Raw genomic sequence first — 19,854 nt, forward strand, 5'->3', positions numbered from 1 at the left:
CTATGTTAAGTAATTTATTAATACATGTTTGTAATTTTTTTTCTAAATTAAATTAACTAAAACATATATTGAGTCCAAACCATAGGCTATATTTGCGTATCTCAAACGAATAATAAAGACACACGTGGAGCAGCACCTGGAAAGTGATAGAAGTGTAAGACAAGGAATTGGCACGTTGCAGTTGCACTGTGTGTGTTTGCATAAAAGAAACCGACTTTCTCCATTCTCTTTCTCTCTCTTGCATTTGAGAAGGTTTTGATTCGAAACCTAAATCGTCGCAACCAATGCAACGGCTCGTTGACCATGTCCTTGCTGTAACCAAAGAGTATGTTTATTCATCTCTTCTTCTTGTAAATTTAGCTCCTATATTGATTGCCCATTCAAGCTGCAAGTTCATGTCTCAAAAGTATATTCATCATCTTTTTACTTTACTTTTTTTGGTTGTTTGGGCAGTTAATTTGTGATTTTTTTGCAGTATTAGGTCAACTGCTGAATTGATTGTGTGTATGAATAGAACTTAGTGGAGAATTCCTCTTAAGTTTTGATGTCTTGTAACATAATGTGAAAGAAATTGAGATTTAAGATGCTAAGCTTAGGAACAACAGCTTACTAGAAGAATTATGATCAAGTGATGGGCTTATAGAGAGTTTATGCACCAAAAATAAAAGGGGGTGGGGGTGGACTAGTTTTAGTAGTAGAGTTTTGAGCTAAAATATCCCTGAAGTATAACCCAAACTTACGGTATATCCTTATGATACAATTGTGAACAAAAAAATCCTTTAACTATTCCAAGATTTTTTGTAATAAAAGTTAAGAGAAGAATGTTTATTGCAAATTTTGGGATTGTTAAAGGATGTTTTTTTTTGTTCATAATTATAGTATAAGGATGTACCTAAGTTTGGGTTAACTTCAGGGATGATTTTAGCCCAGAACACTTTACTAGTATATAAGAAGTAGAATTGTAATTAACTCAATTCACCATGAAGTGCTCTGAGAATAATTTAAGAATAAATAAGAGTGAAGTCTCTGATGTCTAACCAATGAGAGAGGAGTTTAAGTGTATATGCATACAGAGAGACATGTTGAAGATGATGCATTTATAGAGAGTGCCAGACTGTTATAATAAGGGAGATAATTAGCATTGGATCCTTTATATGGTGAAAGAAGAGCCCTTTATATCAGTTGACAATGATGGTCTTCTATGTGAACTCGGAGGACGTGTATTTGTCTTTAATACGTTACCCGGTAGCATAATTGAGAAAACTAGGTTAATCACGGACGCTACAATTACCATTACTATATATTTAGAGAAAAGTTGGAACTATGGGCTACATTGTTCGGACTCTTCAAAAATGTCTATGGGTGCATATTGGATCCTTCAAAAGTAGTGCATTCTTGGAGGATCCGACATGGATGCGGCAACAATATTGGAGAGTTCGAGCAACATAGACTATGGGAGACACTGTTATTCGCTATATCAAAAGAGAAGACATTTTCTGTGTACTCAAGGCTGACACAGCTGAAGTTTTGCTGTCAACATTTTAGGTCACATATTTAAGATATGAAACCATGAGTTTGGATATAGTCTTACTTCCTCACCTGTTAGGAAAAAAGTTGTATATGAGTAGTGTATTTGTAAGTTGATCTGAGTAATCTATTTGTTCGTGCTGATTAGGAAATAACTGGCTCCATCTAGAAGTGACCAGGGATAAATGTTACGGTATGGGAAACAAGCCTTTGAGCTGGTTATATTTAGTTCTTGATGCAATTTAAGTGACAAAACTAATGGTGAAAGTACAGTAAGAGGCAAGATCATGAAAACTCGACCAATGCAGATATACTTTCGAAGTGGATACCTCGGCTATCATCATCAATTTTATATTTTCCTTTCAGGGGATAAATGAGAAATTGCGCAAAGAAGTTGTTTGTAAATGAAATTATTTCTCTTGAGGGTGTCAGAGTAGTTGTTTACTTTCTGAAAAAGGGATAGTAACTTTTTCAGAATGCTTACATGAAATCCTTGCAGTTAACACATGTTGTTTTGTGTGTGTATTTTTGTCTGCTAACTTTCCTTAAGCAACTGTTGGGATGGATCCATTATCATATGTTAATATCTCTTTGTTCATTCTCTCAGGTCAGTTAAAACATTCACTTATGAGTCATTGAACAATGTTGTGAGGTTGATAAATGGGATGTCCGCACTATTATTGACAATATTACCAGGGAACTCTTCTATTCTTGAAGGTATCCATGGTTGGGAGCTTCGGCCAGCATTTCGTGGGCCTAGGCTTCCACGCTGGATGGAAGAGTGAGTTTCAATCTTCATTTCCTCTTAACCCATGCTCTAAAATTCAGATAATTTCCTACTTCTCTGGTTATGCATTGACAACTGTGTTTCTTCTGTCACCTCTTTTTTCAATTATGTCAAAAATGTCAAAACATTTCACGTATCTTTTCTAGTTTTTTCAATAACGGCACATTTTGTTAACATGCTTCTTCCTGGTGATCACAGTGGTGTCTCATCCTTTAACCAATTCATTCATGAGCTTTCTGTTGAACCCAATGCCTCATCAAGTGTAGAATACTCATCACAGGAAGATGTTGATGAAAACATCGGTCCAATGTCTCCTCTGTTACAAAGTTCTCGTGCATCCAGAGTGAGCAGTTTTACAAGGCAGAGCGGTAATTGGGTACATTTGCTCAGATACATCTTCTCATGGTTCATTTTCCCCATTAAATTTATGTTGGGAATACCGTTGTATCTCTATGGTTCACGTACTATGTCTGGGAGTCTCCAGTCTTCCCCTCTACGAGCTACCAAGAGATTACAGTCACTCAAGGACCACTTTGTCCAACGTGCCACTGACAGAAGGCGAGGCGTAGTTGAGGTGTGACATATTCAGTTTTCTCCTTCTATAGTGTCCTCAATTCCAAACTAGTGGCAGTGGGCTTAACTTTCATGAATCATACATATAATTTATGCCTTTCCAGATCCATTTCTCTTTTTTTGATGAATGTGTTTGGGTGTTCCGTTTACATATTACATTTATTCTACTCATCTTTTTGGTTTGGGGCAAGAGGACGATTCATTGTGAGGTTTTTTCTTTTTTGGTTTTACAGTTGGTCATTTAAGTAATTGTTTTACTGTTATTTCGCACTCCCATTCGGCCATTACTGGTTTTATTAAAATGACTTCGTCTGATTTATCTTGTGTAGGATCTCCATCTAGCAATTGAGATTATTATTGAGACTGTCTTTGGATTCGTCCACAAGGCAGCACATTGTCTTCTTTCACCGATAGTCACTTTTACGGAAGTGGTGAAATGGTTCTTTTCTTGTATGAGTGGTCCTGAGGATGTTCCAGCTGATGGTTCAGGTGTATCTGTACCTACAGATACTCTTTCAGAGAATGACCCTACGCCTAGGGAACGACAAACAAGCTTTTATCATTCCCTAAATACAGATGCTAGGACGTGTCAAGATGTCATAACAGAGCTTGGGTAAGGCACTTTGATTTGATTCCACTCCTTTGCCAAAACTGACATGCATGTTCCCTTGGATTGAGATGTTTCTGAACAGATAACATGTTCAAATAAATATTACTTTTTTCCTTAGAAGACTCGAATTTGTCAAATGAACTGTGATGATAATTTCATGAAGTTATTTGGAGTTTATATGGTGTTGAAAAGGACTAGCATCTCATTTGTATTCCAATTGCATTTGTGTTTTTCTACTCACTGCATTGAGCCTAGAGTACACTATAATTTCAACTGGTTAAGCTTTTGGTAGACTGTCAAAATTGATCAACTGTGGAAAAAGGAAGAATTTCTGTCAACTGTTCATTGGTAGATACTCATGTCTTGCAAAATTTTCAGATCTCTGTGATGATCAACCGTCCTCTTTTAATCTCTTTCTGCCTTAGGAGTCATTGTTCAGTTGTAAATAGGAGTTTTTTATTGCAACCTTTTGATTTTTCTTCTCCTTAGTGAAGTGGCCGTTGTTTACTGGTAGACCAGGTATTTTTTTCGTACTGTCCTCTTTCAATTCTTCTTTGCTTTAGCAGATAGGGAAGTCTTTGTGGTTTAGGGGTATTATATTATTCTCTCCAGACTTGAAACATGGACTTTCCGCAGGAACTCTTGTATTCATAACTATATTGATATTTTTACACAGAGTTTGGCATTCCTATTGTTCTCAGCATATAAGTGCTTTCTGTTGTAGGTACCCATATGAAGCTCTTCGTGTGGTAACTAACGATGGATATATTCTCCTTTTGGAGAGAATTCCAAGGTTTGGATTCCTGTTTTGACATCGCTGTCTCTTTATATACAGAGCTTTTTGGTGGATGCCCGTTTATGAATGTGATTTGATGATCCAAATTTGATATTGCAGACGTGATGCTCGGAAAGTTGTTTATCTGCAACATGGGGTTTTTGATTCATCCATGGGGTGAGCCACACATCTTTACACATCTTTGTTCATTCTTCATGTCACATTTTCCTCTGTGTGTATATAATTTACTCATCGTTTAAGTTGGGGTTAAAATGACCAGTGATATTTATCTTGTCGACAGATTGTTAAGTTGTCCTTTCTGGTTCTTCAGGTTTATAACTAGTATTAGTATAACTAAATGATGTTTGGAAGGCATACTAATCAATTGGCATTTAAAAATTTATGAAGTGATATATTATTGGATCTGGGTTGTGTATATTATAAGCAACAATTAGAAGAGACATGGCTTCTCATTTTCTTTTTCATTTCTTTTAATATTTTATTTAAAAATTTGGCTGGCATGGGCATCTGTGAGGGATTAAACCTTGCTATGCATTATGTGCCTATTAATTCAGCTGGGATAGTGGACTGAGATTATGAATGAATGTCCACCTGGATTCAGTACTTCACTTCAATTTAATTTTGTACTGTCAAAAGTTGAACAGTCTCGACAGCAAGATACTTTTTCTGTTGTGACTGACCTGGCTTCTGCTTAATCAAAGTGACCCAATTTATACTTTTTAAGATGGTGTATATTCTACATCAGCCCTTGGAAGGTGAGTTGTTTATCTGTAGCCAAAGAAGATCATTTGTCTGAGCATAAGATCAAGAATTATTATCCCTTTGATTTTGTGGATCATGAACCATGTATCTTACTGAAAGTATATCATCGAAATCACTAGAGAACTGACCAGTGGATCTCTTTGTCAATGCATGTATTTGATTGTTTTAAGACATGCTAATCTTTCAGTTCTTAGATATCTCTTTCTCCTTTGTTTCTAAGATTGTAGTTTGATCAGTTACAATTGTCAACTACATAGACATTTAGTTCATCTTACATCTTACACAGTGACCTGACTTTACAGTTGGATATCGAATGGAGTTGTTGGTTCTCCTGCATTTGCAGCCTATGATCAAGGTTTGTCGTTTGGATTTCTTAGCCAATGTCTCTAGGTGCAATATACTATGATTGTTTTCCTTACCGGGATAATTAAGTGACTTATTTCTCTTTATTGTCCAGGGTATGATGTTTTCCTTGGAAATTTTCGTGGACTGGTTTCGAGAGAACATGTTGACAGCAATATATCCCCACGACAGTAAGTGCATGACTTCATGCAGCTCTCATTCATGTCAGAAGTACCTTTATCCATATTCTCTTTCTTGGAATGGTATTGGTTTTCTATATATCTACCATTGCTAGATTTCTCTCAACTTACTTGTACTTTCTGTATGTGGCACGTGCATGTAGATACTGGAGGTACTCCATAAATGAGCACGGGACACAAGATATACCTGCGATCATACAGAAGATCCATGAAATAAAAGTTTCTGAATTGAAAAATAGCCAAGCGGGTTTTGAGGAAGAGTGTGAGAGTGATCAACCATACAAGCTCTGTGCTATTTCCCATAGTTTGGGTGGAGCTGCTATTCTGATGTATGTCATAACCCAGCGAATTGAGGAAAAACCCCATAGGCTTTCAAGATTAATCTTGTTATCACCTGCTGGCTTCCATCATGATTCAAATATTGTATTCACGGTGATGGAGTACGTATTCCTAGTGTTATCTCCTTTACTGATGCCCTTTGTGCCAGCTTTCTATATACCCACTCGTTTTTTCCGCATGCTGGTCAATAAGTTGGCACGGGACTTCCATAACTTACCTGGAGTTGGAGGCCTTGTGCAAACCCTGATAAGTTATGTGCTTGGTGGAGACAGTTCAAATTGGGTCGGAGCTTTGGGGTTATCACATTACAATATGAATGATATGCCAGCTGTTTCATTTTGTGTGGCACTTCACATGGCACAGATCAAACGCAGCCGTAAATTTATCATGTTTGACTACGGGAGTGCTGCTTCAAACATGGAAGTCTATGGATCTCCACAGCCCTTGGATTTGGGGGAGTACTATCTCTTAATTGATATTCCTGTTGACCTTGTTGCTGGGCAGAAGGACAACGTAATCAGGCCGTCCATGGTTAGGAAGCATTATGACCTGATGACTGATGCAGGTGTAGATGTATCATATAATGAGTTTGAGTACGCACATTTGGATTTTACATTTTCTCATCGTGAAGAACTACTCACATACGTAATGTCCCGGTTAATGTTAGTAGGGTATTCGACAAAGCAACCAGCTGGGCAGAAATCATTAAGGAATCGGAGAAATGAGGTACAATCGAGCAGCCATTGAAGTGTAATGCTCCAGAAGCCGAGGGAACACATTTTATTTTTGTAGGTGCTTTCAAGTTGTTTTTTATGCTCTGCAAACATTTTAGGGTAGATATACGAAAATCTAGGAAACACAGTATCACCGTGTGTGAGGTGGAAGCCCCGAGAAACGATTTTCAAAAAATGGGTGATCAAAAGATGGAATTTCCTCACGGTTTTTCTATGTGGAGGGGATCTACCTATGTATAGTCTCTTTTATGTTGTAAAATAAGTCATTGCTATGCATATTGTTTCTTTATGTTGTAAGAATCGGAATTTTGTAATTATTGTATTTCTGTTCTGATTTCCAAGATGACCTTTCCCAATATTATTTTAAGTTAAAACCAATCAGTTGAGTTTTGGGAAAATATAAGAAAAAAAAATGATCGAGCTCAATTGGTTTCTGGAAATATTTTCTTATATTTAAATAAATTGATCGAGCTTGATTAGTAAAATTAAAAATATTTTTGTAGAAATATAAGATACAAGATAATTTTGACTAAAAACTCTAAAAGTAGTAGAAGAGAAAACAAGAATAGTGTGAGACTCTCTGCGGGTATGTGTGTGTCACTTCCAAATCTCTGAATATATATGTTATTGCGGATCTTTACGTTGTAGACATGTGAACTTTTCGTTTGTGTGTAGTTGTTGCACCATATTTTGTAATTCAAGCTCAAATCTACCTCATACATTTGGTCTACATATGCTACAAGTGATATTACCTGCATGTGGAAGGCCACGTCACATACTGCCATTGAAGGTATTAACATCTCGGCAGGATAGCTCCCTATTGAAATGAAAAGGTTATGTGATGAACATGATGATGCGAACTGCCTTGTTGTGATTCTTATTGATTGCATGAATGTAGACTTGAATTGCATGAATTGTTGTCTCTTTCATGTGGTGTGAGATATTGGTTGTGTGTATTAATTGTTGAACACCATGACCAAACATGTGATGGTTTGATGTCGAGGTCATTTTCGGCAAGTGTTTATGATGCCGAGGTCATTGTTGGTGTGAGTGATATAAAACCGATGGAAAATGATTACGGAAAATCAACTCATTTTCCTCAAATTTAAGGAAAATGACTTCCCTTCAAAAATTAAGGAAAAAATTTTCTAAAACTCTATTCCAACTTCAAATTACAAATTTTTTTTTGTTGAAAAAATCAATTTATTTTGTCCCTACCCTCAAACCAGCCCCTCCCCCAAAACCACCCAAAAATAAAATAAAATTAAAGCTTCTACCCCCAACCCCCTACCACCTCCCCCCCCCCCCCCCCCCCCGCCCAAAAAAAAAAATTAAAAATTATTTTTGAAAAATATTTCCAATTTCAATTTTTTATTTTTGTACTCCCACCCCACCCCTTACCGTCAGCCCCCTATCAGCCCCCCACCCTCCTCCAAAAAATATTTAAGTTTGTTTTTAAAAAAATATTTTCTACTTTAAAAAAAAAAATTCACCTCTACCCTCGACCCCCCCCCTCCCCCGACAGCCCCCTACCAGCCCCTCACCCCCACCCGCAAAAAAAAATTAAGTTCGTTTTTGAAAAATATTTTCAAATTCAGTTTTTTATTTTTTCACCCCTACAGTGCTGCGATACAAGGTTTCGTCATGAAAAAGAGATCCTTCAAAACTTGAGAGTTTAAAGGAAGATGCAGCAGGTGTTGAAATATTATTGCAACCATCCATTTGTGGTTTCCGCAACAAATCAGTAGCATAACGATGTTGAGAAAGATGCAAACCAGTAGGTGTCCATGATGCTTCAATCCCCAAAAAATAAGAGAGGCGACCAAGGTCTCGCACAACAAACTGTGACTTTAGGCGAGTAATAGCAGAGCCAACAAGAGAGGAACTAGAGCCCAAAACAAGAAGGTTATCAACATACACCAAACAAAATATTGTATCACCATTGGAGGAGAAATGAAATAATGAACAATCTGTTTTTTATCCCGTAAAGCCATAAGAGATCAAGGCGTTTGTTAAACATTTATTCCATATTCGCGGAGCTTGTTTGAGTCCATAAAGAGAACGCTTGAGCAAGCAAACATGCTTAGGACGATCTGTATCAACAAATCTAGGAGGTTGAGACATGTAGACCACTTCATCGAGGGTACCGTGAAGAAAAGCATTAGAGATATCCAATTGAGTAATATGCCAGTTATTCAAGGCTGCCAAGGAAAGAAGAAGGCGAATGGTCAAAGGTTTCACGACTGGACTAAAGGTATCAACATAGTCCACACCCGGTATTTGATGATACCCTTTAGCAATGAGTCGAGCCTTGTAATGATCAATGGACCCATCAGGCTTAACCTTTGTTTTAAAAATCCATTTACTCCCAATAATATTTTGAGACGGAAAAGGTGGTACTAACTGCCAAGTCCCATTTTGTAAGAAAGCATTGTGTTCCTCTTACATCGGCCTACGCCAATGTGCGTACTTCGTAGCTTGAGAGTAACAAGAAGGCTCAACAACATTAGTTGACATAGCTAAGTAAGAGGTGGGACGCTTTGGTTTTAGTGAACCTGTTTGTGATCGAGTAGTCATCGGATGAGACTTAGATGAAGAGCATGACAATTTGTTTGGATGAGTCACGTCGCTTAAAGGACCAGATCGTTCAAAATCAACCACTTGATTTCCACCTTCATTAGGCAATGTATTTGACGGAATATCCAAAGATAGAGAAGGAGTAGGTGCAGGCATAACATGTGATTGTAGTGGGTACTGAGGTTGCATAGATCATTGCGATGTAAAAGTGGAGAATAAATTATCCAATAAGGTTGCACTGACTGTAGTAGGAGAGAACCAGACGAGTGCAATAAGGAATAAATAGGCACAATTGTGGTTGTGGAAGTGGAGAAGGTATCTGGACAGTAAGCGGGGCATCATTGGTTAATATAGTAGGCACCATAGCGTCATCCTGAGTAGCAAAGGGAAAAATTGTTTCGTCAAAAACAACATGACGTGAGACAAAAAAGTTAGAAGAAGTAGGATCAAAACACTTATAACCTTTATGAATTTTGCTATATCCCAAAAACACACACCTCTTAGAACGAAGAGATAATTTATCTTCCGTATAAGGGCGAAGCCATGGAAAGCAAAGACAACCAAACACGCGCAACAAAGAGTAATCAGGGTCATAATTTAAAAAGATGCGAAAGGGAGGCTGATTATTTAGACGGGGAGTCGGTAATCTATTTATGATATAAACAGCAGTATCAAAAGCATTTGTCCAAGAACACTTGCATGCGTTAATAAGGCACGACCCGTCTCAACAATATTTCGATGTTTACGTTCAACACAACCATTTTGTTCCGGGGTATAAGGACAAGAAGAACGTTGTGTAATACCATTGTCTCTTAAATATGATGTTAATGCCTGATACTCTCCTCCCCAATCTACTTGAAAGCTCTTAATTGGACGACTAAAGTATATTTTCCACAATTTTTCGAAATTGAATAAAAACAGAAAGAACCTCAGACTTGAATTTAAGAAATAACTAAATCTAAAGGGCCTGTCGCTTGAAAACTAGACTCAACAAATGGAATTTTGTGACTCTTGCTAATAGCACAAGTTGGACACAAACTAGAAGACCCACAACTAGATGAAATAAAAGTATTAGATGGCAAGTCCGACGAACGGTAGGATAAGATGTGTGAGCCAAACGCGCATGCCAAACACCAAGTGAAGCTGCATATGAAGCTGGTGAAGAAATTGACTTCAATATCGGAAGGGAATATAAACCTCCATTATTCGGTCCTTTGTGAAGAGCTGCCCTCGTTTCCAAGTCCTTAATAAAAAAATAGTTAGGAAAAAATTCAATGGACGCCTTGGCTAGAATTAGTAAAAGAACTGATAGATAGTAAATTTTGGGTAGTAATGGGAACATGAAGAAGACTATCAAGAACATACGACTTATCGGAAATAAATAGAGATTCTTTACCAATATGCGAGATGGGAAATTTGGAACCATTACCTAGGGTAACTTCTTCGGGACCATGATATGCTGAGTGAATTGCAAGGTTGTCGAGATCAGAAGCCAGATGATGCGTGGTGCCACTATCCATCAACCAATTTTGTGCCGCTTGGGAAGAAGTACTTGCTAGATTTGAAGAGGGACATCCAGATACCTGATTTCCATTGGTAGTCCTAGGTGACGAAAAAACACGTTCATTGTGACCCTTTCCTTCACAATTATGGCAAACAATTCCAGAAAAATCAGAGGAAGGTTGTGGATTTCCAGAGTAAGTTCCTGAATGAGTTGTGGGGGCATAATGCCGACTTTGAGATTGTGGTGAACTTCCATGGCTAGAAAAGCGTCCACGACCTCGACTAGTACTCCCCCTACCGCGTCCACACTGTGTAGAGATTGAACTTTGTGTGTATTGTGCTATTGGGGAAATAACATTACTAGCATCTTCACGTTTTAATTGTCTTTCTTCATTCAACAACATACCATAAAGTGCATCAAAGGTAACATCCTCATGATGTGATTCAAACGACCTTGTGAAGGGGCGATAGGCAGGGCCTAATCCAGCAAGAACAAACTCCACCAAGTCATCATTAGTGACTGGGTGCTTCAAGGCAGCTAACTTATCAGCAATCGCTTTTGCCCCTTGCACGTAACATTCAATAGTAGCATTATCACGACACAAGTTGTGTAATTGCGCTTTAAGTTCTCGAATCAGTTGTTTAGACCCAGTGGCATAGGCTGCCACAGTTTTTTCCCAAGCTACACGAGTTGTTTCTGCTCCAACCAATTGAGGGAGAATGCTTTCTGAAACTAAAGCAACTATCCAACTCAAGACGAGTTGATCTTGACGCACCCAAACCTTATATGCAGAATTTGGTTGATCACCATCCGAAACGCGCGGTGGTACTGGTTCGCTACCATCAATATAATGATTAAGACCACAATCACAAATCATTGGAAGAAATTGTGTCTTCCAAAGCAGAAAATTTGTTGACGTGAGCTTTACAGGCAAATGTCATAACGTCCTTTTTGGATCATGACAGAAACCAATCATAAAAAATATATAGATTCATCTATTTTTCCAGCAATTGCCAATTTCTACACATATATTTAATAGCAAACAACTGGAATATAAAAACCATCCGAAACTTCAGAATATGTATTCTAGGTTACCAAAACAACAAACAAAAAATGGATAAAATAATAAAATTGGACGAACGATACAAGCAATATTTTTTGTAAGTGTCATTGTGTAATTACTTTATTCAACGACTACTAAGTTAATAGTTATTAGCTCAAAAAATTACTTTTTGTTTTGTTGAAGAAAAACGGAATCAAAAAGAAAGATGACTTTCTATGATAACAATTATTTTAGTGATCATATGAAAAATCAACCCATAAAAATATCCTCCTTCTTTGGCCTATTTTGTGTTAAATTAAAGTTACATAGTTTCCAGCCATGGATTTTATTAGATAAAGAGAAGTCGGGAGATAAATGTTAAAATATTTCACTAACGAAGTATATAAGTACATAACACAAATTAAACAAGTATATGATATGTTTAAAATAATATTAAAATTAAATAAACAATTGTACTATGTCACAACAACAGATTCTCCGTACTCCACTCATTAAAAAGTTTAGCCGTGATATTAAAGAATATTTTAACAACGGTTGGAATACCTCATTAAATACCATACTTCATAGTAATAATAATGTATACTCTCTCCAACAATACTTGTCTACTATATTAAAAATAGATGTCCATCAATATTTGTCAAATTTATGAAATCTGTGGATAATTTTACACTTAGTTTCTAATTTACCCTTATCATGAATTATAGTCATTTTCCTATTATATTTTTCAAGACATTGTATTTATTATATTCAAAGGGTGATATAGTAAAATTACTCTTCTATTTATAGTTTCTTAAGAGGTGTGTCAAATCAATAGTGGACAACTATTGTTGGACAAGGGGAGTATATGATAATAAAAGAAAATAAATAGCTTTCATCAAATCCAAAATATTCTGTCATTATAAGTCGTGCCAAAGCATAAAAAATAATGGATCCAACTGATTTTGATCACGACATCAAATAATGAACAATATATTCGTTACGCGGAAATTATGTATTTCAACTTTAAAATTTTATTTAATCTAATTTTCAATGTACCAACAAAAAAGAACTAACACAACATTCTTAGAATAGTCAATAAAAGTTTGGATTTGATTTTAAAAAATAAGTGAGTTAATCAAATGTGTATAAATTGTTCATGGCTTCCCATTATCTCAAGACCTTAGTGGAATAGCATTAAGCAAAAATATGAGAAAATCAAAGATATGTTTGGATTATTTTGAGAGCATCAAAATCATCAAATAACTTTCTAAGTTTTGTTATATAAGCTCCTAATACCTCCATTCTAAAACACACAAGAAAAAGAAAAACAAACCAATATCTAGCCTTAGAATCCAATTCTTCTCAATGGGAAGCCAAATGAAGAAGCAATTTGCTTGTGCTTTGGCATTTTTCTTGATTGCCACATGCACTATCGCATACTCACCTTATTCTTATGAATCAACAGATTCAACATACAAAAAAGTACCAACCACAATTGCTACAAGTGAAGACTACGAGGTACCCTCAATGCCTGAAAATGAATATAAGACGTCATTTTTGCCAAAGAATGATTACTACAAAAAGACATTAGTTTCAAAAGATAATGCCAAGAAAGTACCTTCGGCTGCTGAACATGAATACAAGGTACCCTCAGTGCCTAAATCAGAATACAAGATGTCGTCTTTTCCAAGAAACGAATATTTCAATAAGCCATCAATTTCAGAAGATAGCTACAAGAAGGTGTCATATGTTCCAGAGGCAGAATACAAGGAGTCATTTTTGCCAAAATTTGACTACTTTAAGAAGCCATTAGTTTCAGAAAATAACTATGAAAAGGTGTTATATGTTCCAAAGGTTCCCTCAAGGCCTAAAGAAGAATACAAGGTGTCTTCTTTGCCAAAGAATGACTACTACAAGAAGCCATTAGTTTCAGAAGACAGCTACAAGAAAGCGTCATACGTTCCAGAGCTACCCTCGATAGCTAAACCAGAATATAAGAGTCATTTTTGCCAAAATTTGACTACTTTAAGAAGCCATCAATTCCAGAAGACAACTACAAGAAGACGTCATATGTTCCAGAGGGACCCTCGATGGATAAATCAGAATATAAGGAGTCATTTTTGCCAAAATTAGACTACTTTAAGAAGCCATCAATTTCAGAAGAGAACTATGAAAAGGTATCATATATTCCAAAGGTTCCCTCTGTGCCTAAAGAAGAATACAAGGTGTCTTCTTTGCCAAAGAATGATTACTACAAGAAGCCACTAGTTCCAGAAGATAACTACAAGAAGGTGTCATATGTTCCAAAGGTGCCCTCAGTGCCTAGAGATGAATCCAAGGTGCCTTCTTTGTCAAAGAATGACTACTACAAGATGCCATCAATTCCAGAAGATAACTACAAAAAGGTGTCATATGTTCCAAAGGTGCCTTCAGTGCCTAAGGAAGAATACAAGGTGCCTATTTTGCCTAAGAATGACTACTACGAGAAGTCATCGGTTTCGGAAGACAACTACAAGAAGGTATCATATGTTCCTAAGGTACCCTCTGTACGTAAAGAAGAATACAGGGTACCTTCTTTGTCAAAGAATGACTACTATAAGAAGCCATTTGTTGTAGAAGATAACTACAAAAAGGTGTCCTCAGTACCTAAACCAGAATACAAGGTGTCGTCTTTGCCAAAAAGTGACTACTACAAGAAGCCATCACCTTCGCCATCACCACCACCTCCATATTATTAAATTCCACATTTCATGTTCAACATGCATGCTTCATTTAAGTCCTTCTCCAGCTCAACATATATAGCCCACAGGGTTCTCGTATTTCGAGTTAGAAGGCATGATATCAAAATTTGTAATTCTTTAATTATTTGAATTTTTTCTTTTCCTACTTCGGATTGTAATTGTATTGTCATTAGAATTCTATTTTCAATGTTCCAAGAGATACATTTCAATTGGTGACAAGTTCATTTTATTGAATGTTTATTGGAAAAAGGCTCAAATATGCAATCGAATTTTCGAGATAAACGTTCATCTATGTCATTCGTTAAAGTTTGACTCATCTATATCATTTCTGTTTGAGAAAAGACTCATCCGTTATACTTTTAAAAATGCCCTCCCTTTTAATTTTCCAGCCGTTTAGATTACTACTTCAGATATTAAAGCATTTAACGGCGGTTAATATAGTGCAATTAACGCCATAAATTGTAATTTAGGTGTATTTAGCGGCAATTTGTAAATTTTAAGTGGCAATTTAATCATGGGAATTAACGACATTTAGCGGTTTAGGTGAATTAAGTGGTGGTTATCCAAATACCAAATAGTTAAACCAAACATAAAATTAATTTGTGTTATATAATTATATATTAGAAAAATAATAGTTGAATATTAGTGAGTGATTAATTAGACGTGTTTAGTGGCATTTATGTGAATTCATGGTTTGGGTAAATTTAATACGTGAATTTATAGATGTTGTTTATGTGCATTTAAGGACAATGGTTTATAAAAATTTAGTAGCTTTTAGGTGAATGCAACAAGAATTTAGGTCTGGGGTTCGAACCTGGGTATGGAGAAAATTCTGTTGGGAGCGCCACCCCGAATGGACTCTGCAGTACGCGATCTGGATTTAGTCAACGCTCCATTATGGGCTCCGAACACCGAATTGGGAAACCAAAATAAGAAACAAGAATTTTTGTGAATTTAGCAGCCGAAAAAGGTAAATTTAGGTGAATTTAGCAATGATTTATCTAAATACCAAATAGTTAAACCAAACATATAATTAAATATATGATATATATTAGAAATATATAATAGCTTCCAATATATTGTCATTCTTGGTATTGTAAAGTATGCACAATGTATGGTCCAATGATGCGAATTTTAAATCAAGTACATAGAACTTTCTAACTCAACTAATTCTCATGACATAAAATAATGAATAATATTTGTTAGGCCAACAACACAAGTATTTCAACTTTAAAAATTTTATCTAGTCAATTTTTCAATGTACCAACAAAAAAGAACAAGAATAACATTCTTGGAAGTCAATAAAAGATTAGACTTGATTTTCAATTTACCAACAAAAATTGTTCATGGCTTCCCATTATCTCAACACGTTAGTGGAACAACATTAACCAAAAAAATAGGAAAATCTTGAGAGCATCCAAATCACCATCTTAGTTAAGCTATATATAAATACCTACTTCCTGCATTCTAAAACACAAGAAAAAGAAAAATATAACCATCTAGCCTTAAAATACAAATATTCTCAATGGGAAGCCAAATGAAGATGCAATGGCCCCAATTTGCTTGTGCTTTGGTATTTTTCTTGATTGCCATATGCACTATGGCATATTCACCTTATTCTTATGAACCATCAGATCAATAAAGCACCAACCACAGTAGCTAAAAGTGAAGACTACAAGGTTCCCTCAGTGCCTAAAGAGGAATACAAGGTGCCATCTTTGTCAAAGAATGACTACTACAAGAAGCCATAAGTTTCAGAAGAATACTATAAAAAGGTGTCATAGGTTCCAGAGGTACCCTCAGTGCCTAAAGAGGAATACAAGGTGTCTTCTTTACCAAAGAATGAATTCTACAAGAAGCCATCAGTTACAAAAGATAACTATAAGAAGGTGTCGTCAATTTCAAAAGATAACGACTACAAGGAACCCTCAGTGCCTAAAGAGGAATACAAGATGTCTTCTTTACCAAAGAATGACTACAAGAAACCATCGGTTCTAGAAGATAACTACAAGAAGGTGCCAACTGTTCCAGAGGTACCCTCAATGCCTAAACAAGAATACAAGGTGTCATCTTTGCCAAAAAATGACTACTACAAGAAACCATCAATTCCAGGAGATAATTACAAGAAGTTGTCATTTGTTCCTAAGGTACCCTTAGTGCCTAAACAAGAATACAAGGTGCCTTCTTTGCCAAAGAATGACTACTACAAGAAGCCATCAATTTTAGAAGATAACTATAGGAAGGTGCCATCTGTTCCAGAGGTACCCTCAATGCCTAAACAGGAATACAAGGTGCGTTATTTGCCAAAGAATGACTATCACAAGAAGCCATCAAATCCAGAAGATAACTACAAGAAGGTATCATATGTTTCAGAGGTACCCTCAGTGACTAAAATGGAATATAAGGTGCCTTCTTTGCCTAAGAATGACTATTACAAGAAGCCATCATTTCCAGAAGAAAACTATAAGAAGGTGCCAAGGTGCCATTAGTATCAACAGATAATGACTACAAGGTACCCTCCGTACCTAAACAAGAATTCAAAATGCCTTTGCCAAAGAATGACTACAAGAAACCATCAATTCCAGAGGATAATTATAAGAAGGTGCCAACTGTTTCAGTGATACCCTTAGTGTCTAAACCAGAATACAAGATGCCGTCTTTTTCAAAAACTGACACTACAAAAAAACCCCAAATTGCCAACAGATTTTACTAACAACTTAAGTTGGTTAGTATTCTACTAACAAATTACCAACATATTTCTAACTGAACTATATTTTAAAACTTAACAACGAAATTCTAACATATTACCAACCAAATCTTACTAACTAAATATTTTAGTTGGTAAATACGGCGGGAAAAAATGGCGCCAACTTTAGCAACATTCTATCAATGGATTACCAACTGAAATATTACTAACGCACACCTTTTGTTGGTAATATTACCAACGAAGTATATATCGGTTGGTAAATATGACAAAAAAATTGTTTATATACTTTATTAACATATTACCAATGAATTACTAACCAAACATTTACCAACGGCAAGATTGTGTTGCTAAATTTACCAACCAAATATAAATGTGTTGGTAAATTAGTACCGAAATGTAATTTGTTGGTAAACTTTCCGATCAATATCCAATTAGTTGGAAATTTTGCCAACGAATAAAGATTGTAGTTAGTACATTACTAACATCATTAAAATAGTTGGTAATATACCAACCGATCATTAATCCATTGGTAAAATTTACCAACATATTAATCATTTTTTATCTAACAGGAAGGTTGGTTCAAGTTTTGAGGCTTCCATTTTTTGTTTGTGCCGTTATGTGTTTTAAATCTTATGTTTTGGCCAAAATTTGACTTTGGTCAATATTTTTGTGAACGTGCTCAGATGAGAACTCCGTCAGCGTAATTAAATCCAAAGGTCATTTTTTATCTAATAGGATGATTGGTTCGGATTTTGAGGCTTTCATTTATAGTGTGTGCCGTTAGGTGTTTTAACTTATAAATTTTGACCAAAATCTAACTTCGGACAATATATTTGATAAACGTGCTCAGATGAGAATTTCGTCAGTGCAGTTAGATGCGGAAGGTCATTTTTTATGTAATAAGATACAGGGTTCGGGTTTTGAGGCTTCCGTTTTTAGTTTGTGCCGTTAGGCATTTTAACTTTTAAGTTTTGACCAAAATTTCACTTTAATCAATATTTTTGGTAATAGTGCTCGAATTGAAATTTTGTCACCGCGGTTAACCATATAAGTTCAGTTTTGGTCTCATAGGATGATTGGTTCAGGTTTTGAGACTTTTATTTTCAGTTTGTGTTGTTAAGCATTTTGACTTTTAACTTTTGGCTAAAATTTGAATCAAGTCCATTTTTTGGGGAAACATGCTCAAATTTGAATTTTGTCAGCGCGGTTAGCTCTGGAAGGTCATTTTTCATCTTATAGGATGGTTGGTTTGGATTTTGAGGCTTTCATATTCAGTTTGTACCGTTAGGCGTTTTAACTTTTAACTTTTGGCCAAAATTTGACTTTGCTTAACACTTTTTGTAAACGTGCTCTGATAAGAATTCCGTCAGCGTGATTAGTTTCGGAAGGTCATTTTTATATCTAATAGGATGGTTGGTTCAGATTTTGAGGCTTTCATTTTCAGTTTGTGTTGTTAGGCGTTTTAACTTTTAAGTTTTAGCCAAAATTTAGATTTGGTCAATATTTTTGGTAAACGTGCTCAAATTAAATAATGATATGTGTCGTATTGAGATCAATTTAACTTGTTATCATAGATTTTGCATTGTTTCATTCAAATATGATTTATAAGATTGATATTAATATTTTTGGATTTATATTCGTGCTCTTAGATTTTTAAATGCAATAAATTAATAAATATTTTACTATTGAATAATCATTCAGTTAATAATATTTTGAACATATTGTCAATCAATTACTAACCTAACATTGAACTTGAATGATATATTATCAACAAACTAACACTCAATTAGTAAAATTATTTGAAAAACAAATAATCATGCTAACGTATTTAAAATTTATTACCAACAAGGGTTGTGGTGGAGTGGTAAGTACTCCTTCATCCTTAACCAAGAGGTCTCGGGTTCGATTCCCTTGGGTACGGAGTCGCCTTTGTTAGGGAGCACTTTACCCCCCAATGTGGGACTTCTTGACGTGAATTCAAATTTAGTCAGGCTCCAATGTGGGTACCACACACCGGATGAGAAACCAAAAATATAAAAAAAGTACACCGGATGGGAAACCAAAAAAAAATAAAAATTAAAATTTACTAAAATTGCCAACCAATTACCAATGTATTTGGAAAAGTTTACTATCAGCCATTTGTTACTATAATTACCAATGTATTACCAATGGAATCGAATAATGAAGAAAAAAATTTACTAACTCCTTTTCAATTCGTTAGTAATGGTACTAACTATATACTAACAAAAAATTAGTTGGTGAATTTACCAATGGAAATTTCAGGGCCATGTTTCAAAATTTTGTAACAACATCTTTGAGTGTTTACCAACTGATTTTTGGTTGGTAAATTTACCAACAAATTAAAATCGATTGGTAATATGTACCGACGAGCCTTTTAGCAACGGATTAATATAAGTTGGGATTTGGTTGGTAGCTCAATTTGCCAACCAATTTGATCAATTTACCAATGAATTTTTTTTGTTGTTGATAATTGAGGTTCCTTTTGTAGTTTCGAGAAACCGTCAACTTCTCCATCACCACCACCTCCATATTACTAAATTTTCATCCTTCATGTTCAACGTGTTTCAATGAAGTCTTTCTCCAGCTCAACAT

The 19,854-nt window shown here is 35.6% G+C and overlaps 2 protein-coding genes and 1 pseudogene across 2 annotated transcripts; all 3 read left to right on the forward strand.

Moving 5' to 3' along the window:
* Window positions 1-239: 239 nt before the first annotated feature.
* Window positions 240-7,013, forward strand: LOC125830130 (uncharacterized). The gene is made up of 9 exons (XM_049509332.1): window positions 240-325; window positions 2,135-2,308; window positions 2,513-2,888; window positions 3,217-3,500; window positions 4,222-4,290; window positions 4,393-4,449; window positions 5,358-5,410; window positions 5,513-5,588; window positions 5,741-7,013. Exons 1-9 carry the CDS (start codon window positions 285-287, stop codon window positions 6,681-6,683), a joined length of 2,073 nt encoding a protein of 690 aa, XP_049365289.1. The 5' UTR covers window positions 240-284; the 3' UTR covers window positions 6,684-7,013.
* Window positions 7,014-13,158: 6,145 nt separating this feature from the next.
* LOC125830132 (uncharacterized) lies at window positions 13,159-14,531 on the forward strand. Its single transcript, XM_049509335.1, is given in 3 exon segments — window positions 13,159-13,311; window positions 13,438-13,786; window positions 13,789-14,531. Coding segments are annotated over 3 exon segments (1,245 nt in total).
* Window positions 14,532-16,059: 1,528 nt separating this feature from the next.
* On the forward strand, window positions 16,060-19,799 carry LOC125830133 (protein PELPK1-like; annotated as a pseudogene).
* Window positions 19,800-19,854: the final 55 nt, after the last annotated feature.

Source organism: Solanum verrucosum, unplaced genomic scaffold (genome assembly GCF_900185275.1).
Source record: "Solanum verrucosum unplaced genomic scaffold, falcon-dt-bn FXZP01000024.1, whole genome shotgun sequence".
In the NCBI taxonomy this organism is placed as follows: Eukaryota; Viridiplantae; Streptophyta; class Magnoliopsida; order Solanales; family Solanaceae; genus Solanum; species Solanum verrucosum.

Excerpts from the sequence above, each read along its gene's own strand:
- LOC125830130 (XM_049509332.1), top strand. The coding sequence starts at position 285 with ATGCAACGGCTCGTTGACCATGTCCTTGCTGTAACCAAAGA. Across the intron at positions 3,501-4,221 it reads GATGTCATAACAGAGCTTGG|GTACCCATATGAAGCTCTTC; the intron begins GTAAGGCACTTT and ends TTTCTGTTGTAG. Across the intron at positions 4,291-4,392 it reads CTTTTGGAGAGAATTCCAAG|ACGTGATGCTCGGAAAGTTG; the intron begins GTTTGGATTCCT and ends TTGATATTGCAG.